The following is a 26115-nucleotide window of genomic DNA, read 5'->3' on the forward strand; positions in this document are numbered from 1 at the left end:
CAAGGTTACAAGACAAGTGCTCCAGTTGTGTGTGCAGCTGAAACCCACCTGATTTTAGTGATACTGGGTTTGATTATCGTTTTAATGATACACAAAACTGCAAACTGCAGTTTGGAAGGTTTCATTGAGGATCAGTATAGCCCCCATGTTGGTGTGAGTTTAGGCAGGAGATGAGGAGGAAAAAGGAGGTTGTACTGCAGGGTAGAAGCTTCTTCCTCTTGGAATGTCCACACAATCTAAAAGGAAAATGTCCATTTCTGAACCATCATATGCTCATAGAGTAACAGCGTGGTGTATTTTTGTCTTACTAAGTCTGGTGGTTTTTTAAAGTATGAAGTCTCATATTCTTGATTAAACGTAATTTAGTTTACAGCAAAATACTTCAAAAGAGTGAACTTTCTGTTTTCTAGGCTTCATATTTTAAAAGATTCAAAATGCTATTTCACTTAAGATGAATATGTATTCCTTTAGAGAAATAGTAACTGATCCATCTTAGCTTTAATAGCACATATAAGGTTTTGGAACATATTTTGTGCATACAGTTATCGCTTGGTCTAATGGGATAGTGCTTCAGATTTGGTTTCCTTTTTTTTTTTTCTCCAAGATGTTGTTATTTTAATTCTATTTTTAAAAAGTAAAACAGTAAAGTAAGACATGTTCAGATTCTTTCCTGGATTATGGTGATATTAATACAATTTAATTGGTTTATATCAACTAAAAATAAAATTGGGCTTTTGAGAGCTAAATTTATATATGATATCTGAAACGGATTATTGTTGTTTTTTTTCCCCAGGGCTATTTCCTTAAGGAGTTCCAGTTGCTTGTTTTCATGACTTTGAGCCTATTTAACCAGAGATGGAGCAGATGGACTGCAAACCCTACCAGCCACTGTCAAAGGTTAAACATGAAGTGGATCTAACTTACACAAGTTCTTCAGATGAAAGTGAAGATGGGGGAAAGCAAAGGCAATCTTATGACTCAAGAGAAACTCTGAATGAATATAGCCAAGAGCTAAGACTTAATTATAACAGTCACAGTAGAAAAAGAAAAACCACTGACCAGTCCACCCAAGGTAAATTGTTTATTTTATCTACTTGTTATGGTTACTACCTTATGATTAATTACTATGAAGCAATATCATGTTGTCAGCAGGCATGCAAGCATTTTGTTTGCAAAGGCTTGTAGTGACAACCCACTTTTTACCTAGTTTTAACCATACCATAATACCAGAAATTTAGGAAAAAAATTTTTGAAGTAAAATTGCCTTTCTAGCAGGCTGGCTTGACTGGTATTCTGGAGACCATCGCATGATAGCTACAGATAAATATTTCTTTAGTAGTAGCTACTCTTCTTACTAATGTTGATTATTTACTACCTTTGCAGGTGTTGTGTGCATTTTGGTATAAAATCAACATTGAGATTGTCTCTGCATGTGCTTACAAAGTCTATGAATGAATTCAAAGGCAAAAACTCTCTTAACGAAGTTTCTAATCACATAAATAACCAAGTAATTTTAAAACGGAAGGCAATTAGTGTATCGTAAGAAAAAAATCCAACAATTAAGTTTCTTGTTTAGCCTTTTGCATGGTACGGCCAGAAGTCTAGGACTTCTGATGATGGTTGAGCTAAGGTTAGGGAATGCTACTGTTTGGTTAGAGATAAAAGCTAAAAACTAAAGCGATGGAAGGAAATGAGCAGAAATTACTGCAGCATCCCTGATAGACTGCTGCTCGTGCAAACTCACATGCTGCGTAAACACGCTTCATACAGACAAGCGGCTTATCTGTTGCCTTTAGCTCTGTCACAAATTCGGGCAGGATGGTGGGGCAGGGAGAGTATTTTTAGAAATCAGGGTGCGTGTCAGAAGCAGCAAGAGTCCTGTCCCCCTAAAGGTAGCAGTGACAGGGTTCCAGGGACAGTCACCCTGCTTTTCAAGGAAGGGGTTAAATTGATGCATTATAGTACTTCTCAGCTAAAAATTTTGGTACTTATTAAATAAAATAAACCCAAAAAACAAAAACCCCACAAACAAAGCAACCCAGTCCCTCACCACTCACTCAGAAAAGCCTCCCCCAATTTTCTGAATATTAAAATATTTTTCTTTTTTTACAAGAAAATAAAAAATAGGCTTGTGGAAGCTGGAAAATTTGTCTGCTCTGTGATGTGCAAATTAATGCAAAAATTAGAGTAGCTGTGCTACAAAGCTCTCACAGCCTTTTTGTTTTTACTGCAGATATTCTGAATCAGTTACTTTTATAAAACTGATGTTGTCTGAAATTACCTATAATTGATGTGAGAGATAATACCTAGCTGCCAGAGATAGCCTCAGTCCATGTACATATATTCCCTCCGAAGAGCTCCAAAACTGCAATATTGGGAAAGAAAAAGTCATGAATACAGATTTTAACCAAGTATTGTATAGAAAACTCAACTTACATGTTTGATTCTTTATAAATGACTCGATCTTGAACATGTTATGAGAATTTAGTTAACTAAGATATGGCTATATTGTTATAGCTGGAGTTGATGTAAATGTACTTGTAGATCTACTTAAAGCAACAACTTCATTGCTGATAATTGTGGCTAAGAAAGCATAACCTCTGTGTTGACCTAGGCCTCTGAAGAGCTCCCTGTTTGCAAAGCTTTGCTGATATTTTGTATTCATGTTAGCTGTAGCATCACTAGCTTGGACACGTATAAAAGGGCTGCAGTGACTCTATTGTAGGCATAAGAAACCAGCCTGTGTGTCATATATTGAAATTATTCTTCCATAACAGTGCCTCTGAAAGCAATCACATTAATAATTTTGGAGAAATGGTCAAATTAGTGTGCATTTTTGCAAAAAGTTGTCAGGCAAGAATTTACCTCACTTATTCAGGATTGACCTGTTAGCATTCAGATCTCTGCTTGTGCAGACCAACAGGTACGCTCACGTTGTAAGACAATTTTATTGGAAATATATGCCCCAAGATTTTTCCGTTCAAATGAATTTTTATAAGACACTGTATGAATTTGCAGATCTTCTCTTTTTATAAGCATTGGTATTTTTCCACTTGGAAGCAATACAGTGTTGTATTGCTTCAAACTGCAGTATGAGGCTTGATATGCCCATGTTTGTAAAAAAAATCACGTAAGCATCAACAGTAGTTTGTCAGTATGCGGGGCAGCACTTAAATACTTGTTTACCTCTAGGCACATTCTTTCCTGAATTGTCTAGGTCAGTATATTATTATTATTTAATGTATACTGCTTGCTTTATTGTGTTATTGAGCACAAAAGTGTTTTTAAAAACATACACTTGTGTACAGGTTTGTAAGGATGGGGTTGAACTTTGCTTGTTGTACAAGAAATCATAGTTTTCTCCTGTGACAAATTCCATTTGGTATAACTGAGTTAGTAATTGCACTGCTGAGTATATCTGTTTGGTTTCCTGGGAATTCATACCTATCTCTTTCTAGTGATTTAAATCACACAGTTTTCCTGTGCCACAAATTGAGCCTAAATGTTTGGCCTGGCAAGAAACACAGATTTGAGATATAAAACTGATTGAGCTCAAAATTCAAACGAGAGCAAAACAGTTTGTAAAGCTGAGTGTAAAATTTCAGACTTCAAGCAGAGTTTGATTTGCTTACAGTTCTAGTGTGTTATTTCCAAAAGGACACCAGATTTCACAGTATGGGGCCTGGGAGCCGAAGAGCTCTTGGTAATTCTTGGTAGTTGCTCAGTCAATACCAGAAAAAAAATCAGGTTCAGTTTTGGACTCTGAAACTGGCGTGAATCCATAAAACAGTAGATGGAATTTGTTTTAAATCCATTCTTTTCCAAAATTCGTCATCAGAGTCTTTAACGAAGTTTTTCTCATGTTTGGTATGTCTTCAGAATGTAAAAAACCAAAACAACAAAAAACCCACAATCCAAACCAAAACAAATAAAAAAACCCCAAACTCAAATCCCCCGCAGCACCCCTTTTCAAAGTGGATTTTTCTGCAAGGAGAGCGTTGTACCATGCTGCTGCTTAAGACTATTGCATAAAAAAATTCTGTATATTAAAAGGACATCCATAGTTCTGTCCCAGGTAGTGACATAATATTCTTCTTTAGCTACTAGTTACAGCTGAAATAGTACCCTGTACTTAATGTGATGCATTAATGGCTTGCACAGTGAGGATTAAATCCATGAACTTCATCCATGAAAGGTGTGAGAATAGATGAGAAAACAGACACATAGTAACAGTCGTGAATGAAGTGATAATGATGAAGGGTGAGATTGCAGTCAAACAAGCTCTAATGATGGAATGTGAGAAGAAAATTGTTGCAGAATAAAAAGAGTAATATAGAGAAGTTATAATAGGAACAAGCGTAGGGGTGTCTCTACTGATCTAGTTAGTTTTGTGAAAAGAATCACCAATTTAGATGTTTATGGAAACTTTATGGAATTTGTATTGGCTACTTAAGCATGGTAGATTATATAAATTAGACTGGGTAGTCGTCTGTATTTAGTAAATAGCTTCAGAGTAAAAATGTGATTTATTGCTCAAATTATTGCTCCAAATACTGATACATCTCGGCAGTTTCTTTCTATGAAAAGTTTCAATTGAAATCTGAGATTATGTAAAATCGTTACATGTGGGTATTTAAGTGTTTGCATATATAGACAATCTGTATAAAGCAGAACTCTACACGGCATGAACTCAAAGGAAACATTTTCAGAGTTCTCAAATATATGCTACAAAATTGAACTGTTACTATTTCATGAAACATTTTTTGTGTCAATTTTGTTTGAAAGGCCAGGTCATCTTGCGAATTACAAAAAAATTTATTTAAAAGATTGAAAACAATACCCAAATATAGAATACTTGTTTTACTGGCCTAACAACTCAATGTGAGCAGATATAAAACTCTCCTGACAAAGTGTCATTGACTCCTGAAGAGTCAGTGCTAATTGCATAATGTGTACATCTTAAAATGCATTCTCTTAGTCACTGGAATGTTCGAATTCATGTTTATCTGAAGATATGTAAATGTGCAATATCTCATGCTGGCAAGAAGATCTTACAAAGTAAATTCCTGGCAGACCTAGTATTATATAGTTTGGGGATATTGGCAAACACGGTAAACTAATTCTTGGAAGAATTGGTAAACACAGTATTTTGTACTTGAAAGAGATGGGGCAGAATTGGCAGAAGTCGTCAGAAATGTTGTTCTTGGTAGGAAACTCCCTGACGGACCTGGCTGCGAGGAAAAAAGTTCTCGTAGTTGTACCATACAGAGATTGCACTTCTAGCTTATTGTGACATGTTTACATCCTTAGAACTGTTTTCCTCTACAGTTTTCTCTGTTTCCACCAAAGAAAATATGAAAGGAGCTGAACTCTACAAGTACTGGCAGTACAAAAAAAGCTTTCTGGCTTTTAGGTTAATTATAGATTTGTAGAAAATGCTAGTTTAGAGGAATGAATTCCTGATAGGATGAGCATCTGGGATTGAGTCATTGGCATGATAAAGTTTATTGATCATTAACAATATGAGCATACGGCAGTAATTTTCTGGTTAGACAAAGCGTGTTTCCTGGCAAGATAAATATATTGAACTGCATTATGGGCAACGCAAACTGGAGTTATTCCTAGCAGGAGGATCCAACAGCAAATATTTTCTGGTAAATCTGTGTGGAAAAATCAGCATTACTGGTATTCTAGGAAATGACGTTTTAGAGTGCTTCACAAAGAATTGACCTTTTCTGCATTTAGCCCAAGAAGTAAGGAAAATGTTTTTGTAGGACAAAAGCTGCAGGATGGTAACACAGCAAACGTTTTGTAGAGAAGGTATATAAAATTATCTTCAGGAGCAATAAGCAAACAGATTGAGCTAAATGTTCAAAATCTTCCTTGAAGGAACTCCATTGTGCTTTTCAGCCTAAGGTCACTTCTGTTTCACCCTGGATTTTTTTAGCTTACTGCTGTTGCCATCCAGTTCTCATTTCTGCCCTGTGTTATGCTCTAGCAATGGTGAGGACGTGTAGGCAATAGAAGGTGCTGAAAAGCACTTTCTTTCCCTAGAAAGGAAAAACTACGTGTTGGGTGCAGAAATAGGCAGTCTGTTTTGCTATGCTCTAAAGTTCGGCAAATTTAAGCTTACCAGGAAGGAAGACTTAAATACATGTAACTCTTAACATCCTATGACCAGTCAAAACCAGTTATACTTATCATCGTAGACATAAATATAAGGCATGCTGACAAGCACTGGCAGGAAATTGTCCTGTCAGGAAGATGTCATGGTGGTTTTTTGTCATCTGGGAAGTAGAAAAAGCTTTTTACATAATACCCCTATTCTCCTCTGATTCCAGAATTATGTAAATCCATTCAGGGCAGCAGATCTGCTTTGTGTCTGTACCAGGGCCATGGAGAGTTGAATTTGGGCTATACATAGCCTGTGCTTTTGTTTGAATTACTTTATTTTTAAATCACGTGTAAAGGTAAATATGCCAATCTTTAATAGCTTTTCCCGTTAATCTGTTAAGTGTAACACTAGAATAATACTCTAGCGTACCCCAAGTTTGTGGTCTTGTGAGCCCTCCAGGGGAAATTGATGCCAGCACCAATTTCCACTGGCAATCAGTGGCTCTGATTTTTCCATTGTTTTAATAGGGATTTGGAGCACTTACCTGACTGAATTTATGAGACTGTGCTTTTAAACTTCCACAACGAGCAGTGAATCAAGGGAGCAATTTTATCAGGGAGCATCCACAGACTCTTGTTGATATTAAGAAGGTAGAGCTCAAGTACTGTCAGTGTTAACCTGGCGGTCGATGGAATAGGGGTAGAACAGTTCAATATAGCTCTACCTGCTAGTTATGTATTTTGGAGCCTTTGCCAGTAGTATTCATGTGATAAAGACTGTCAAAATAAAGACTATTATAATGTCTATTTATTGACATGTAAACAGGACACGGTAAAATGCATTTTTTACATTTGCAGGTGGAGGGGAGATGAATAGTTTTTAAAAGGGCAAGGAAAAATGAAAAGAAAAAGTCCCTGTCAAAAGAACTATTGCTATGCAGGCTTTTAGAAATGTGGTAGTTTTGAACTCTTCAGCTGGGGTAGGTATTTACTTCTCTTGTTCCCAGTGTTTTCTTTATGATGAGATTTGCGGGTTAATGAAGGATGGGATTTTTTTTTACCTTTAAGCTGCATAATTTGTTTAGAGCTGTGTATTGAGGAGTTGTGGAACTGTGTATTCCTGAGTTCTGGAAGAGGAGGGTAGGAACAGGCTAATTACAAAGAAAACCAATATTTTTTTTTTGCAAGCATTTTGCTTGAAATTCTGTAATTTAAGGAAGAAAATACAAAAATAACATACAAGATTTCTAGTAACATGCTATTACTGGATAGGGCTTCTATCAAAACTGTTGAGGTATTTTGTATTATTAGAATCTGTGTTCAATTGTTTGCAAATGCCAGACATTGAAAATTTAGACTTTTAATGTTGTCTACAACAGTATTTTGCTCATTCTAGAAAATATTCTGAAAACTTAATTTCAGGTTTTGTACCTGCATACTTTAGAGCAGAGACTTGAAGCATAGTGCAGAAGCGCTGTCTAAGTAAGGGCCTGCAATAGTTCCCTCGTGCTGTCTCATGAAAGGGACTCAGCTTTCGGTAGAGGGTGATTTAAAGGTCCTTCAGATTTCTGGGCTGTATACTAGCGGAAGGAAGCGGCAGCTAATAAGCTCCATCTCCTGCTGCTGTATCTTACACCATCTGGTCTGAGTGTTTATGAGCTTCCTGTTGTCCAAAAAAATTACATAGAAGACAGAGTAAAAGACTTTGTGCTCCTAAAGCTTTAGTGCATTGTCTCCTCCCGTATTCCCTTGCAGAAAGAGGGATTCCTGGTGGGCTGTGCAGTGCTTTGTTTGGCTAGTTGTGTTCTAATCACGGTGATGTTACTGTCTCCCAGAGAAAAACAGTGCGATGAGCAGTTCCCTGTGGCTTCCTGGACTGCAGCCTTCTCCTCCACATGGGGAGTATCTGCAAACTCTAAGGGAAGGAAAAGCTGCACTTAGATTCAGACCCCCTCTGGATATTCTTTCTTGATTTCCCAAGTAATTGGAAATTTCTCTACTTGGAATAACTGGGGTGAGGAAACTGTATGTTTGTGGCTTTGTTTAAAGTCTCAGGGAGGGAATGCTTTTCCTTCCCCTCATCAAATCAAAAATACATGAGCAAACTGAATGTGCAAAGAGACTCTTTTCCCACGAGGCTGAAGCGGGTGCCCCCTCCCTGGATCACAACACTCACAAAAGCTTGTAACCTGCTGTCACCATTCCTGTAATGCTGCTTCCAGTCTTATAATATCTGCCATCATCTCAGTGAAAAAAAATGCCTTGTATGATCAAAAAATGGTTTCATTCTCATAAGTAATTCTTTTGATTTAAAAAGTGAATATCTGAGAGAGGGGGAAAGTGAGGAAAAAAAAAAAACAAACCCAAACCAACTGCTGGGAAAGGAAATAAACTAGAGAAAGATCACAGTGCATTTCCAATCCCCTGCTAACAAATCTCCTCTAAGGAATAAAAAAAGCGTTCTCCAAATGTTACACAAGCTTAACAATCCATTTGTCAGTGTACAAATACAATCGACAATCCCAATTTCCATTCTCTTTGAATTACCAATTTTCCATGGTGTAAAATGCCAGAAATCATAGCAGTAAAAATCAGAAGGGGAGAGTAACCCAGCCAGTGTAACAGAAACCAAGACATAGCAATCCTTACAGTAATCTGTGCCCAATACTAATGAAATATCTACAGCAGGGCTTAAACTTTTGAGTTAATATGTTTTGGAATTCTGTTTGTCAAAGCCTGAAATTGTATCTGTAAAATATTCTTGCTATATTAATAGAGCTTTTTCCTCTAACACATAAAAGTGCCCAAGAAGATTTGTTGTAAGTTAAAACCAAGATATGAACAAACATTAAGGCAGAGTGACAAAGAGAGTATTACAGACCAGGGGAACAAGTGAAGGGCTCTACACTTGTCCTACAAGACATTTTAATATACATAGTCTTGCTGTGTCATATATGGCACTCTTTTTGAAACAAAGAAGAGCTGTCTTATTTTCTGGAACTAGAAATCTGGTTTGCTTGTCTTCATTTATAGAGCAGATGCTGAAACAAAATAACGTTTCTTCCCAGGGTTTCTCAATTATGTATCTGTCAGAAGATTTTTTTGTACCTCTCAAACTAAAGAACTGTCAAGAAGTAGCTCAGTGAGTCGATGGCGTTGCTGCCTATCTGGATAAACAGCAGGGTGGGCGTATCCGAACTCATTTAGAGCTTGAATTAGTTTTTCTTTTGAGAATGAGTCTCCAATACTTCTGAACTTAGTTCTGTAGATATTTATGTGAAACAAATTGTGAATGTGATTTAAAATCTCGGGTTCTGCTTTCAAAGATTCGGTTTTATTGGAAGCTGCTCAAAAATCAGTTTCCTGCTGACTGTCAGTCATTAGGAATGCTTTGCAAGTGGATGAAGTATCTTTAGCTCAGATGGAAAAAACAGCATGGAAAGAATAAGGTAATGTTTAACACCAGCAGATCGATTCTTTCACCACCACCCCCCAAGCACCAGTTCTATAACAAAACTGTGGATACTGAGTACAGTTGATATAGTCACTTCCAGCTGTAACCTCAGGAAAAATAGTCTGAGGACCTAGAAAAGTCACATATCAAAATATAAACAATTGCTGTGAAAATCACCAAGAGATTATGAAGGCAGCGAATTCAAATGATAATATTAGCACAGTGACTAATGAGATATAAATGTTACGTTTTGTAAAGTTTTTGAAAGATTAACTATGCTTTATTCAGTATTAACGTACTGGAACTCATAACTGCTTCTGTAAAAAAAAATAACATAAGCAACTGGACTGCCTTAAATTTTGGGCTCAGAAATAGGATATTACAGAAATCCTAGTCTCTTTTTCTGATAACTGAAAATGGCAGTATCTGAAAAGCTAGATTCAGTGTTGTCACTGAGTTAATCAATATAAAGTGCTTAGCTTCACCCATGATTTTTGAACTGCCAAGAAAAACCCAATCCTGTGAGCCAGGACTGTTTCCATGCTTCCCAGACAATAGAGAGCTGTAGAGGACGCTGTTATTAGCTAAAGAGAAGCAGCATCAGGTTGTGGTGCCCATGGCCTCTGGAAGCGGGACGAGTCTGTCTTTGAGACTGAAGTGCCAAAACCGGCCTTGCTGCTTACCTGGGAGTGGAGAAGAATCTGGTCCTCTGTGTTGTTAGCACGTTCCTAACACACAATTGTAGTGTGAACTATGTAGACCTTTTCTTGCAAAGAAACTAAATAGGAGGTGCAGTATTTCATGACTCAGACATTGTTTCCATAACTTTACGAGTAAGGCACCTTTCCTGGAATTAAAATAATAGAAAACAAATAATAAAGAAGAGTGAATCAACTTTAAAACCTAGAGATGCTCAAGGTTATTCCACTTTTCTGCAGATAGCGTTTCTCACCATCACAAAGCGTGTGTGTGATGGGACCATGTGAACTTGCTCCTGCTCCCTTTTTGACAAGCAGCAAGGCAACAGAAGTGGCCGGCTAGAATGGGCGAAGTGTAATAAATCCTCGCGCTTACAAAAGCAGGTAGTGTTTGCTCTTAGGAGGCTACCACAGAAGGAAAAATTAGTGTAATCTTAAACATTGAAATTCATTTGAGTTTCATGAACTGTTCTGTAAAACTTCTGTTAATAAAATTTATTTTAGGCAGGCTAACTGAGGTTAATCTACTTTTATTTTTATTATTTTTAAAAATTTATTTAAATTTTAGTTCTCTCACTGAATGGAGAATTCTTTATTCACTGGATTTGCTGCACTCTTTCTCAGTAATTCATACATAATTTAAGATTACTTCCATTCAAACAAATGAAGATGCATTGATCTAAAAGTGACCTAAATTAAGGGATAAATGGCCCAACGTGCTTAAACTACGTGATTTATCAAAGGATTTTGTTTAAGCTTTCTAACAGTTCTCCAATATTGATGATTCTTGGCTTCCTGGTACAGGTGTACAGTTCTGATGGACAACAAAGTAAGCAGCAAAATATTTCCCAGAAATCCTTAAGACTCCCTTGCTTCTAAATATTTTAATATGATGAATGTCAGTGTTTTAAAGTGCATAAAAACTCTAGTTCCTCTTCATTTTAAATTACAGAGCAAAGATTATTCACATAGGATTTTCATAACAGCGTAATGTAATAAAACACATCCTAGAAGTAGGTTTTTGTTACGTATAAAAGTTATAGAAATGGAAATGCAGATAACATAGTGATCATTTATGGGTATGTTAATTTCATAATTCATTCAATTTATTAGTCATATTTTTTTTCTAAGTCTTAAAAACGGAAGCTCAGTTGTACTTTCACTGATTAACTGTAGAATTTTGTACTTCTGGCATCACACAAGAGGCTTGCATGATTTGCTTAAATACTGTTCACGAAAGGTAAAGAATAAAAGTAAGCATTCATGATAACTAGAAACACAATTAACACTAGTTCAGAAAAGATAGTTTTCTTTTTTCAGATGTTTTTTTGTGGCCTGTGAAACATTCATGCACTTTTCTTAGGTAGAAAAATTTGTAAATTCTGATCAAAGAGCAGCTTCAAATACCGTTAAAACATTTGTGCTCAATTCAGTTTGAACATATCAAACTTTTTGCTTCTTTTCAAACATTTGCATGAAATTACGTATGTCTGCTAGCTTGATCTCTCTATTTTACCATCTATTGAAGAAAACCAATTCTGTAACTTCTTATGCTGCTGTAATCAAGACAGTAAAGCTTTCTAATTTTTTTTTTTTTACATCATATCAGGACACTGATTATGTTGTCTTCCATAATGTAATTTTGGGACATACTTTTAATCCTTCTTAGTAATGAAATTAAAGAAATGGATTGTTACTTAATAATTTTTAGTAGAAATCAAAGGATCATATATTGCCCTACATAAAATTAGTTATTCTGTTCAGCTGGAGGCAGGAATTAATTTTAAAATTTCTCCATTATGTTTTCCTTTTGTTATTTCTGTGGGAGCTTTCTTATCTGTTGCTACAAATGTGTGTATAAATACGGAAGGGAATGTGTGTAGCATTGACATAGTACAATACAAGTTCTGCCTGCATTACTTCAAGGTGCAGTGTTGCACCCTACCCTGGTTAGTCCAGAAAAACAGCCAGATTTTTTTTCTGACGTTTCATTGTAGATACAGAGACACAGAGTATTAAAGGAAATGCAGCAAGCAGAAGGTTGTGCACCTGCATGCTAACTTTGGACCAACTGGGGGTTTTTCTTTGCAGTTGGAGTCAGTTACTAAGAGTTTAAATAGATAAATATTAGAAAAGTTGTCTAATAGTTGCCCGCAGAAGGTATTCCCCTGTGCTGCTTGGAAAAGGTGCTAATAATTTCCTCTTGCTGTGGTTCCTTTTCTAATTGTGTTCTTGGGGACAGATTACTAAATTCATTTATCCTTGGCTCTCTGGAAAGAAATACAGAATTAATGAAGAGAACAGTATGGTATGTAAAAATCCTTGTATTTCAATTGAGAAAGGAAAAAAGGAAATTATTTGCCTGTTCTTACTGGATAAGTCTTCATTCATGTGAGCATATCTTGGATGACCATCTTGTCTGTTACCTATTGTAAAAATAATGATGAACACACAGTACCTATCTGCATTGACAGCACTCCTCCTATTGTGACTGCAATCACATAAAGTGTATCGTTCCTAAAAATGTATTTTTTTTTTTCTCTCCCTGTGGATCCAACTTTTCTTGAGTCAGTTCTATAGTCAGTAATATTTAGTGAGTTCTAGTGAAAAAAGTAAAATGAGCAAAAGAGTAATAAATTTGCTGGAGTATCTGCTTGCATGATCTTATTGAGCTCAACATAGTTTAATGTCAGAACACACTCATCTTGTATCTGCAGCAAAGGACTAAGTCCCTTCACTTAACTACTTAGCACAGGCAAAACTTTCAGTATTACACTATTTCTGTGGGTAAAGTTAAAACTGACTGTACTAATTTAGGCATTTTTATTCAGGAATGCGTTATGGCAAGACTGTATTTTGATACGCTGCTTAATAGTATTTGTTGCTTCCTCAACATTTAAACTTAGCTTGAGAAATTTTCTAAGATATTTTGGTGGTTTTATTAGTCGTCTTAAAAATTAATTTCACAATGATTAAATTCCTTAATTAATGCATTCATTTTTATAGGTTTGAGTTATTTAGTCTTAAGAGAAACTATCTGACTTGCAGTTCCGTATTTTGCGTTGGTCTTTGGATTAAGACTGTTTCTTTTCTGTAGAATTTTTCTATGAAGATACAGGAGAAAATTAATTTTACATTTCTGCTTATGGATAAAAATATGAAAAACAGGTCTGTTTTTAATACTAATTCTGTATGCAATCAGTCCTTTGACTTCACTAATCATACTACTGTAAATCAGAAAATAATCTTTCTGTCTTTAACAACAAAAAAGTAAGTTACAAATTACATATTGTAGCACATGTCAATACATAACCTTGAGTAGTGTTTTGTCAGAAGGGTATAATTAGTGGGCTTGGACAGGAAATATTTGTAGGATTTATTTGGTTGGTTTGGTTTGCATACAGATTCTCAAAGGATTAATCAAACTCTTGATTCTAGGGATACAGTTCCTCCTGGTATCAGTGAGAATTATGCTTATAGGTGTGACGTGAGTTTAAGCTGATATTGTAGTAGTGATTACTTAATGTTTGCAATTAATTGTTGGCCATTGATCTATAGAGTTTAGGTGTTTGGGGAGAAAGATGTTAATAGTTTGCTTTTATTCTATGCTTGCAAAATTAATCTTCTTTCAGACAATTAAAAAAAACCCAACTTACTGAATTATTTGTCTATCTTTATGTCCTAGCTGCTGGATCAGGCTTCTGAAGATCTCATTGATGCATGTTTTTAAGGTATCTCTTGGCTCCTCCCCACACTTTTACTACTTTAATGGTACTATCCAGGATTAAAGTTTGGCTTGCTTCCCAGAGATGGCACAGGGACAGGAGGTCAGTGGTAGCTCCGGTCAGTGGGCTGGAGCACACCTGCCTTCCCTATGACTCTGGAGCAGTCATACAGGTGGTGGTACATCGTGTGTACGTTTACCACTGCCTTCACCGCAGGATGCGTTCAGTTACTGTTACGCACTTAAATACTGCTGGTTTGCAGTTAAGGGTTGTCGTAGTTTCACTGTGTGCTGGTTTGGAGCCAGAAGATAACAGGTAGTGTTTCCTTTTTCCTTCATTGTCCTGTTGGACTCCTCTCTGTGTTCTTAAGTCTTTGTTACCCCATGTAGCTGATCAGCTCAGTTTTGGTCGTGAAAGGAAAGGTCCTTCAAAATAGTCCAGTCTGCTTTCTACATTGCTTTTTTAAAAAACATTTGAGAACTTCTGGCACGCAAACATTTTCTTTTAGTTGTTTGTTGGGTTTTTTTCCCCCCAGTCTGACAAAAAGAAAAGCTCATAAGTAAAGTTAAACTCTCCTATTTCAGTCCCACTGTGGTGGCCATCATGCTTTTGGGTCAGTTGCCAGATGTTCACTTCAGCTACCCGGAGGCTCGTGCTGCTAGCAAAGAAATTGGCAGAGACAGACTGTACCTTTTGAAATGGTTGCCTCTGAAAATTTTCATTACTCTAAGCAAGCAAGATGTTCTTTGACAGGAAAAGATTTTGGAGCTGTGGAGAAAAGGAAATGTGGTGTCGGATACCTCAGTGCTGTTTATTTCTTGTAGAAATATTGCAGTAATCTACTTATTGGAGCAGGGCTGGGCATACCTTCAGGGATATAAAAGCTATTTAGCTAATTTTCAGCTTTGTATTTAGAAACTAACATAGGGGATAGGTCTGCCTACTGCTGGCTGTTTCTCCAGTTCATGAATTGCTGGCACCCATCTGTGTGTCATACAGCTGCGCTAGACCTCAGTACAAAGTGAGCCGTGTCTGCTTTGGCCAGCTTCTCCCTAACATTATTCCCGCTCTCTAGTGAAACATTATTCAGTCTTGAATTCACCCGTGTGATGAATATTCATTTCACAGATAATTATCATCATCCCTGAACAGCTTCACTCAAATAAACCAAACTTCTCACACCACCGATCATTTCTATCACTGCCTTGGCAGCATGAAGCTTATGGTTCCTCATGTTTTAATAATACTCCATCACCTGTGGTATCAGATTTGGGTCAAATGAGCATGATGAGAGTTAGAAAACTCTTCCTTTATACGATGCTTGGTGGTTTAGGAAAAAAAGAGAGGCACCTGCCACTCATCTTTCCATGTGCTACCTTAAATCCCACACATGAATGTGAGGTAACAGCACAGTGGACATAAACAAGGTGCTTCTTTGCTGAAACTTGGTACTCCAATTTAGATCTCTATTGTGATTGATTGAATGTTCAGACATTACACTTCTGTTTTTTCAAGTTTTTCTCAAGGATTGTAGTTACTAAAAGAAGTATCAGTCCTTAAATTGGCTATGGTAATGGATTTATCTAGACTGTCAATTGAGTTGGAATAATGTTGCTAGCAAGTACCTATATTTCAGTTTAATTTTATGATCTTTTTAGAAGAATGATATGCATAAAATATTTTTTAATGGCTGATAAGTCATTAAAGGAGAGAGAAAAGGAACATAAAGGCTATTTTCTTCCTTTTGTGTAACTGTTACTATTAAAATGAATAAAAGTGCTAAATAAAAAGCTGCAATAGCCGCGTAAGAGATCAGTCAGTGTCTGAAGCAGTTAGAGTTCAGTAGCAGATTCTTTGCAAGTGAGGTATTTACTGACTTGTCTTTGGCAACATTCAACACAATGTTACAGTGTTAGTATCATCATTTTGTAAAAATTAGCCTCAAAACATGCTTAACAAATCTGCCTGTTATATTTTCATCAAACTAGTTTAAGCAAGAAGACAACTGTATTAAACAGGAGAATACTGACTTGTGAAATTTTCCAGCCAGTATCTTTTAGGCTTTTCAGTAACAGTGCATCAACAGGCTGCTTCTCATTCAATATTTGTTTTCTGTCTTGGTGTCCATCCACTCATTCTCTGCTTTTTATACATTACTCCTTTTGAATTGAAGTAAACCAGGGAGATGTGGAAAGGGGACAGCAATGAGGGATGTACATACTCTTCTGAATATGTGTGGTATTGACAAGACAGTTCAGATAAGTACATTTTATCAGCCTGGCGAAAATGGTTCTTTGTCCTGTGTTCACTTTCTTCATTGCTAAACGGTGGCTCACTGTTTCATCCTTCTTGGTTTTGAGTCATTCTCATGTTCCGACCCACTGAGTCCAGGCCCTTCCTTCCCTCCTTCCCCCTTCACTGGGAGCTCTATCATTAAAAAATGTCTGCTCCTAATTCAGCGCTCAGTTCTTCATGTTTACTGAAGTAAGAATTGGACTGGTTTATAAGAGCTCTGTCTGATTAGAGTTGAGTCACAGATGATATTTCTGTTTTCAAAGAGAAGTGATTTAAGCTCCTACAAACAAATGTTGTGGGGTATTTTCACTCATAACCACTTCTGGATGTGCTGGGTGCATCCTTTGCCAATGTCCCTGATGAGCTGTGCTGTTTATTTCCCATTTGCTCTGTCACTGCTGTGTCTAATATCGGACACAGTACGAGACGGTGCAGCTCAGGAAATGGTGAAGCAGCTGGTAGGGAAATGAGACAATACTGAATGGTAGATGATATGAAAAAAGGCAAAATCCACATGTGACTTGAACTCTATGGGGGAACTGTTTCTTGTGAAGACTCTGAACACGGCAGGTTTGCACGAAACAAATTTAATAGGGAAAAACAATGGAAAAGAGCTTTAAGGTCTGTTTAAAACATAAAGATGTCTGCTAGAAAAAACCTTTGTACAAAAGGATATTTAAGCATTTCCTTTTTTTTAATAGAAATAAAATTTTATATAGCTTGATATTAGCTTGTATTTTTTCTGATACGGTTCCCCCCCCCCCCCCCCCCCCCCCCCCCCCCCCCGTATAATAGTTAAGACTGAGGGAAAAATAGGCACTAAATTCTGTAGACTCTGTCTAGACTGCAGTTTGTCACAAAGAGAGTTTGTTATATGTGGTAAGTCAAGATGGTGAAGTTTATAGTTACATGTTTGTACTCTTTTTGGTTTGTTTGTTTTCCCCCTCCTTAACATAGTGAGTGTATGTATGAACTGTGCTTTTCAGTATATGCTGCTACAGTCCTTCCAGACAGCTAACAGTAGAGCTAAAGTGTGTTTTTATAGAATAAAACCAAAAGAATTGAGACACTTAATGCTTCTGTTAGCATTCTTGTTCTTAGATCGCCAGCATGATTCAGTATCGCTCAGGTGCAGGATGGGCCCCTCTTCTTCCCGTCAAAACACCTGTCTCTCTGGTGCACGTTAAAGTGCATGAAGGTTACCTAAAACAAAGGTGTATTTCTTTTTTTCCTGGTTAGCTGTGGCCTTAGTGTTTGAATTTATATCTGCACAAATTCTTTTAGCAGTATATATAAATGTCTTTGAACACGGTTTAAATACACAGTTGCTCTCATTTTTGCTTGAATCTGGTATTTCCCTGGAGTCTCTGTTTTGAGTGCTTTCTCCCTTATGTGTCCCTTTTCTGATCATGGCTTAATTACATCCTAAGTGCCTTCTGTGTTACTGTCTCCACCACCTCAATTAGTTCATCTCCAACTGTGTGACTTTTTCATAAGGAGGCATAAAGCATTTCCAGCAATACAGCAAGACGTGAGCTTTGCTTAGCTGCCTATGGCAAACTTTCCTTCAGGGCACGGAAGAGTTTACAGGGCTACTGTAGGCTAATCTGTTAGTGCCCTTTTGGTTTGATTTCTTTGTGTTAGAGTACTCTCAGCTGCTGTGGAGGCTCATAACTTTGAGTCTTCCCAAGCATCATTGATCCAGCAGCTTCGAAGAACCAAGAACTATGGTGAGCTCACAGGCTTTCAGTTGCCCACCGCTGCAGAATACAAGGTATGTTCGCTTTGAAGAAGGCCCCCAGTGTGCATCTTCTATTCCACATATAAAATGTCGCAAAGGCAGATGCTGGAAAACTTCAGAAGCAATTTTTATGGGGAATACTAATACTGTGTGTAGCTCCTCCTTTGTTTTTCAGTCTGTTAAGAACCAAACAAATGATTTCATTTTGTAATTTCTTTTTTCAGGAAAGTTGTTAACAACTTCTAGCTATCTCATGTTAGGTATTCAGCCTCCCAGTCACTTTTATATACATTAGCAAGACAAATATATCCATTTATTTGATGATGAAGGGGATTTGGTTTTAGTTGTGGATAGTCAACATTACCTGAGATTTATATTAGAAAGAGCAGGTGGCTGCTTGCTAATTTTCAAAGGCAAGCAATCCCATTTTAATGCTGACCAGTCAGTGACTTGTTACTTCCCAGTTACCAATTATATGGCTGTGTCTGTGTGAAAGATAAAAATGCTGTGTGGTTAAATCCCAGGCTGGAGTTTTTAAAGTGAGTGACTAGAATAGGTGTTAAAATGGGTATTATATACCTAAATAAGCCACTTTCTATTTTAAAACAATCAGAACTCACATTACGAAAGGGCAACGAAATCAAAGAGGTTTAGAGCTGCAAAAAACGAAGCCGGGTGCTCCTACCCACATAAAAATACTGGGCTTATTTCTTTGTGTAGTGGCTGTGTTCCCAAAGTTTGGATGAATTTTGATGGTGGATCATGGGGACTCACAGCACTTGTTTAAACTTCGTGAAAATGTACAGAGGTCTTGTGATTTGGTGTGCTTTGGAATTCTTCTCATACTTAGTTCCCTTTGGTGCAGCACAGGAATGATGGTGGTAGTTCCCTCTTTTAGAGCTCTACGTCAAATCTTGAGATGGAAGACTTTGTAGATACCATACTACATGCTTAGGAACTTTAATAACTTTTTATAATCTTTCCTTGGTAATCATGATGTGCATTTTAGGGTAAAATATGTTTTAAGAACTGTATATTTAATTTAAATAATAATGATGCTGTGTGATATTGATGCTACAGTGTGTTTTCCGGGGATGCACACCTAGAATGACTGCACTGCTTTCAGCTGAGTTGCTCTGATGCATCTTGATGGTATAAAACCAAAAATTGCCCTGTTTTGTAGTTGCTGAAACAGGAAGTAAGAGTCTTTATAATTTATATAGTTACTTATAGAAGTATAATGTAGAAGAAATAATACCTGGAAATATTTGAAAATCTAATTAAGGTCTTGGAAGGAAATTAGTTGAAAAATAGTTATTGTGACAGTATGTATCAAAAAAAAAAGACATGCAAAACCAATTATTTCCATTAAATTGTTTTAATATTATTTAAACTGCAGTAGAGCTGAGCTTTGAGTTTAAGCTGCTGTTCTTGAAATCCCTTTGGTAAACCAAACACTTGAAGAAAGAAGGGAGCAGAAGCGGTCAGAATTTTTTGAAGGCAGTTTAATCTCCTGTTTCTTGATCAGTTGGAACATTTGGTGACAAACCCCTCGAGTTTTTTGGGGGAAGAGGGGTTATTTGACTGACAAGCTGTATCCCCAGTCGGCTAATCAAATGGAATGGATGTGCCAAGTTGTCTTTTGTATGTTCTTATTGATGTCAGATTGGCAGCTGGATGTAATTGGATGTGAATGGAAGTACTGAAGAGCTTGTACACATGCGCGTGCTTTCTCGTTTCCTCATTCCAAGAGTAATCTGAAGGGTATATTTGTTGGTCTGAATGTTATTTGGCAGTTCAAGCTAAATTAAAAAATACAGTGCTTCCATAGTAGATGTTAATTTATAAGATCATGTAAGGTGTGTCCACAACATGTAAATTTTTGAAAGATCTGTAAAAAAGAAAAAAAAGTGCAAATATGTGCACGTATAATCCGAAATAGGGCAAAATGAAACTGTTTAGTCATCCTAAGCTCTAACAGGGGATAACTTGCAGTCTGAGGTCATATTTTAAATTTTTTTTTTTTAGTGGAAAAGATGATTACACACTTAAAAGTGGTTAGTGAATTATCAGTCTGTGGGTTGGATTTTCAAAATCATGGAAACAAAGTTGCATTTCCAATTTTATTGTTGAGGCATAACCCAGTGTCTCTTGAAAACCTCACCTAAGAGATGTTTTTAAAATGCATCATGGCACTCTGTGTTCCACAATATCAGTCTTGCCAGCAGTCTTTGCTCTGTAGAAGGACTCTGATACTCTTCATTAAGACCCCTGGGCAACCTGGTCTAATTTGGCCCTCCTTTGAGCAGAGGGATGTGCTATTGACTGCCAAAACTCCTTCTGATTTCAGTTATTTTAAGATCCTAAAAGTTCTCTATTTATATACTTCTATATCTATGCTTATGTATATCAAATATTTCATGCACATATGTGTGTATATATATGTATACATAAAAAAGCCAAAAGAAAGAAGTATAAAATCAGGTATAGTATTCTGCAGATGTTAGATGTCCCAACAAGAAAACAATGGATGAAAATTTCAAATTTTGGCTCCAGTAGACAGTCTTTTTAGCTGTGTATGCTTGGGAGAGGTATCAGATACACTTTCAGGATTGACAGCATTCGTGGTGGTGTTGATCCCCGAGGTTGGCTGGCAGTATGTGTGTGTCTGCTTGCCGTGACAGCAGACTTGGTGACACTGGAAGCTTGCAGACTGGGATTTGTCAAGTTTTTACCTGAGTAACCAGAAAGGGTCAAGTATTTATGTCTCCATAGTAATATGTAATGCTTGTTCTGGTTCATTATGCTTCCCAACTTATCAAAAATCGCAGCAAATAGTTCAGCGTTCAAAGCCAGGAGCGTCTGTCAAGATCTACAAAGATACTCACTCTTGCTGCTGCTGTGTTTTGTCTCTCACTAGCAGCTTTTTCTCTTTTGATTTCTGTTAGCCATTTTCTGCTCTGGATTTCGAGCAGATTCAAAACATGAGGAAAATAATACATATGCTAATCCTGTCTGAGGTTTGTTCGTTTGGAGGGGGGCAATGGCTTGTGTTGAATCTCCTCTCCCTCTTCACCTTGTTCCATCCTGGCCCAGTCATGTGCTTGGAGCCGGTGGAACAGGCAGCACCCTCCTTCTCTGCACACTATTTGCCCAAATGTCCAGTTGCTTGTTAGCTTTCCTAACCCTTCTGCTTGCAGAGGTTCGAGAGGAAAGTAAAGCCTTATCGACCTCAAAACTCATTTCTGCAACTTACTATGATGACAAATTGCAAAAGGTAAAATACAAAGTAGATCTGCTATTCACATTAGAAAGCCCCTGAGATCAAAATACAAACAGTCAAACAGAATGTCTCGTGCTGTGCCATGAAGACGACCGTACCCTGGCTCTGAGGGGCAGCCGAGGGGGAGTTACTGGCTGCCGGGTCCTGCTGCTGGGCTTCCAACTGAGAGCGAGCCTCTTGCTGGGAGCAGCTGGTGGGACCTCGCACCCCAGGAGAGGCTGTTGCTCCTGTTTCCCTTGCTTCTGTGGTGGCAACACAGTGACGGCAGCAACTGGTCTTGGTGCTCTTGCACACAGGGCACTGTTCTCCTCTTCGTTCTGTGACCACACAAGGTGATGCTGGGGACTGCCTCACACATCGCCCCTTCCTTGAAGGGCTTTTGCCTCTAGGTGCTTAGACCTCTCTGTAACACCTGCTCTATTGCAAATACTTTTTCCTAGTTTTCAGTATTTTTAACAATTTGTCAGCTGGAATGTGAACAAGTGCAGCTTGGGCAATGCAGTCTTGCAGAAGCCGTTCTCTCACTTGCACTGTTTTGTATGGGGAAGAAGACATTCCCTGAGCGGTCACTGAAACTGGCACAGGGTGATACAAACTGCCTTCCTCCGCCCCAACCTGCCTCCCTTTGCTCCCTGCCCTCCATTCATCTCACTTCAAAGGAAAATGGGTAGTAGTATCCTTGATACTCTCTTATGCAATTTCACAATTATATTAGAGCTTCCTAGTTTTTGGTGAAAGTTAAGGTGAGGTGCTGAGTTACTCTGTGATCATTCTTTTTGAGCAGCGTCTGTGGTCTGAGTGCTTCAGGTCTGTTGAATGTCCCATCAGTAAAGGAGAACATTTCTGGTAAATCTCTGTTGATAGAAGCTTTCTAAAATTATTTCCATCATCATGAAGATAAGCGCTTGCCAGGTGCTTACTCTGAGACGGTCACACTGAAGCCTAAGTCCTGCCTTCTTTACCCAGACCACTGGCTTCATAGAATTCACTGCTGCATATACAGCACTGTAAATTAAATCAGATTTTAGAATTCTGGATTTTTAAATGTGTTGCCTTCTAACACTAAGTCAGTGAAATTTATAAAGATACCTGCTTTGCATATCTTTTATTTAAAAAAGGCTTTGATGCTCATGTCAATGCTTTGACTGGAATTTTAAGAAAGAAACAGTGTCATTATTTTTAAAAACAAAAGGTATATTTTAAAAATATTTTATAAACCAGAATCAAAAGAATTTGTGGAAATTAATTTCATATTTCCGTTTTAAGTTCTACTAGAAAGTGATACGGTCATGAAACCTCTAAGATTGATGTTTGAATGAAAGTCATTCTGCTTTAAATGTAACTACATTCAGAAATTCTATCAACTCAGAAAATTCTGAGTTGAATTCAAGTTTGTAGGGAGATAGCAACAAACTGGGGGTAATTTCACTTTGAAGAATGTTAGTATACAGCTTACGGTCTTCTTTAATAGTTCTGACAATCTTTCTTCTCTTAAGTGCCATACAGACTTTAAAATAAGGAAACTCTTCTTTGAGGAAGAGTATTTATTCATATGAAACATTTTCAAAGAGAAAAGTTAGTTAATCTGCTGTAGATGATTTGATTCATAGTTCTCCTGTCCTTCACGAGGGTTTCATCTTGCTTTTTGAAAAAAAATTATCCATTATCTATTGCTTCCCTGAAACACATACACAAATGCCAAAACTTGTAAGGGACCTTTAAAACTCTTGAAGGAAAGTTGCAGTGCTTTTCTTAACGCTTAGAATAAGGTTTTTTGAAACAGAAAATCTTTTTTCTTGAAAAGTATTCATTTCCTAATAGATTTTTGCATATGGAGAATGAAATTGTAATTGAATGTATTGTAAGTCAAGCTTTTCCAAACTCCATTTCAACTGTAGTGTTAGAAGAACTTCATTTATCCTCACAAATGATATTGAGGTTCTTTCTCATTTGTGATAATTAGATTTTTTTTTTTCCTCTTGTATTTAGTAGGGTAGAGTTACTGTGGTCATTATTTGAGATTAAGTAGGTTTCCTTTATCAGAAATTTAGGTTAAATGCTAACTCCTGGCATTTGCTATGGTTTTATAACTCTAAAATTCATTAAAAGAGAGATATTTATGAGTCCCTGCAATAGAAATTTCTCTTTAACGGAATCTGTGAATGAAAGTACTTTACCTCATAAAGCCACACTTTAGGAATAGGAAATGCTATAGCCAGCACCACTTAAAATGTATTTGAACTTGAAGGATTAAATTCCTAGTCAATCAGATAATGACCATGTTTCTTCCTAAATTAAACTGAGACCCACGGTATCCACACTGTAGCTACAGGAGCCTTCTGTCCGGCATCCTGCTAGTTACTCTTGAAAAACAAAATCTGCAACATTAAAAATTTCCAGTGATCTACAAAAAGACTATTCCACTTTTGGGGAGAGAGAGAGTTTGTCTATGTCCTCATAGGATTGGGATGATTTCCATGCAGAATTTGAGAAGTACATTTTTGTATTCATGTTGATTTTAATGGTAATAAAAATAGAAATTAATATCTGAGAACTCCAGGAGCATTTTTAAAAATAGGTTTAGTCTGCTCCTGCCCTCTTTCTTTAAGATTGAAGAATTAATCTGAAAAAGAGACTAGAAAGATACTTGCCATGAGGCACTGGTTAGAACCTCACCCCCTGCTTCCTCCGGGGAAGGACCTGAGGAACAAAGAGTTTCTTACTTTCTCATAAATTTCACAAGCCAAAGAGTTTCCTGAAAGTGCAGCCTCCTTTCCTAATCCCTGAGCTGCCTAATCTGCAAATTTCGTGAAACTCCTTAGTGTTATAGCAGACCCTGATTCTTCTTTTAGTCCTCCTTTATTTGTTATTACTGTTATTTTTAACTTCCTAGCATCTCTGGTTTTTGTTGGAGATTACTGTAAGAAAATAAACTCCATAGATAAGAGAATGCAAGGAGAAGTTGAAATACAGTAAAAGAAACCATACAATATGATGCATTTGATATACAAGTACAGAAATTCAAATGATATCTTTAATGTTCAGTTTATTTACGTGTAATAGGTATATCCATTTTTTTATTAGAATAAATGTAGCTGAGAATGTGTTTTGGGCTGTGATAATAGTATAATTGGTGATAAACATGAGATTTCTAAAGCCAATTAATAGTCAGTGTAATGTGCTTTTGCAAATTAATTGATTTTTGGCTTCTTCCTCAATGATTTTCATATGAATGGTTACTGAAATTTAATGTCTTTGAATTATATCATCCTAGGAAAGATGTGGCACATTGGAACAACATGGAAACAAGTAAGATCTTAGACTAAATGAAATGTAAACACACAAAGACATTCATAAAGTTATCTAGCAGGTTGTGTTACATGAATGACTTTATGAAGTAGCTTAAGATCTCTGTGCATTTAATTCTCAAGTCCAGTGTACAGCCAGTAAACAATGGTCCTCAGGTGAGAAATGAGAAATTTTAAGGGCCGTTGAACACACTGAATTTAGCAGAGTGCTCAATCGCCCTCAAAATTTCTCATTTAGGAGGGTGCATATGTATTGCTTCCAAAAATGAATGTGAATTTCACTTTCCCCATTTGACTTACATTTCTTCCTCCCTTCTTCCCTCCCTCCCCTTCTCTCCTAGTCTCTTATGCCATAAGTAGCTGCTCTGACTTTTATCTCATTTTGAAACACATACGATACACTTGCTGGTTAACCCACTGACATAAATTCAGAGTGTGAAACAACATACATAAATTCTTAGTGTAACACTAGAAAATCCCAAACCCTACACCAACCTCAAAACTGCATGACTGGGGTGGTTTTTCCCCTGCATTCCCATTATCGCTCCTTGAGACACCAGCTTGGTAACTAACGTAAATGTGACGCTATTCAAGTTAATGTATATTATTTGCCTTTCTGGGATTCCTTCCATTATCGTTCAGGATTTTTGCATCAAATCTGCTCCCTCGACTCTGATGTTCCAAGTATTCTCAAATAGACTCCGGTGAGAAACAGAAAGGAGACTGGCCCAAAATAAGTACCGTGGATGTAAACTTCCAAGACACGGAAATTTTCTCCTTGCTTTTGAGCTACTTAGGCTCCTTTAGACTTTAACATCTGCAGAGACAGAGCAATTTGTACGTTTTCATCTGGAGAATTGATTTTGTCTGTGTTTGGGTAGGGAGCATCCTCAGAGTAAGAGCCACCTCATACCAAGGATCAAGGATAAAATAAATTTGTGAATCCATGATATTTAAAGAGACTTTTAAAATATGTAAGTCAGAATTGCTTAATCATATGATAGGTTTCATAAAATGTATGTAATAGCAACTTGCCAAACTCTTCCGGTTTATAAATAATTTATATTTGTCTGTAAGCTCTTTCTCTAGTTGAACAGATCAGTCGATTAAGTAATTGAAGTAAGCGTTATTTGTCATTCTGTTATTAACATAAAATAACATTTTTCCATAAGGGAATAGGAAAATTGGAAGGGAAGGTTCTTTGTGCTCATCTCTGTTTATGCGCTAGTTTTGTGATTCTCTTTTATTTACTTTGTTTGGACAGTCTTCTCTTTATTTTAAATAAATAAATATTTATTTACCCTCCCAGTTAGTTGCTTGAAATCAGCAAAATTCTTGGCAAATGACAGCAGTGTGGAAATTCCACAAGTCCTGCAAGTCCACTAAGATTGCAGAAATACTAAGTTGAAGAGCGGGACCTCTATGGTCTTTCACTTGGGTAATTTATTTCTTTTGCTTGTACCGGAAAAAAAGAAAGAGTTGCAGGAAGAGTAGCTG

General features: G+C 37.0%; 1 protein-coding gene across 7 annotated transcripts in view; it reads left to right on the plus strand.

The window, feature by feature from the left end:
- Positions 1–26115, plus strand: part of TENM1 (teneurin transmembrane protein 1) — a 995213-nt gene that overhangs the window by 743248 nt on the left and 225850 nt on the right. For all 7 annotated transcript variants that reach the window (XM_074599876.1, XM_074599879.1, XM_074599878.1 and 4 more), the window contains one exon: positions 794–1072. In XM_074599876.1, the coding sequence (XP_074455977.1) occupies positions 856–1072 (217 nt within the window). In that variant the 5' untranslated portion in view covers positions 794–855. The remainder of the gene's footprint in view (positions 1–793; positions 1073–26115) is intronic.

The sequence above is a fragment of the Larus michahellis genome, chromosome 9 (genome assembly GCF_964199755.1).
Source record: "Larus michahellis chromosome 9, bLarMic1.1, whole genome shotgun sequence".
Taxonomy (NCBI): domain Eukaryota; kingdom Metazoa; phylum Chordata; class Aves; order Charadriiformes; family Laridae; genus Larus; species Larus michahellis.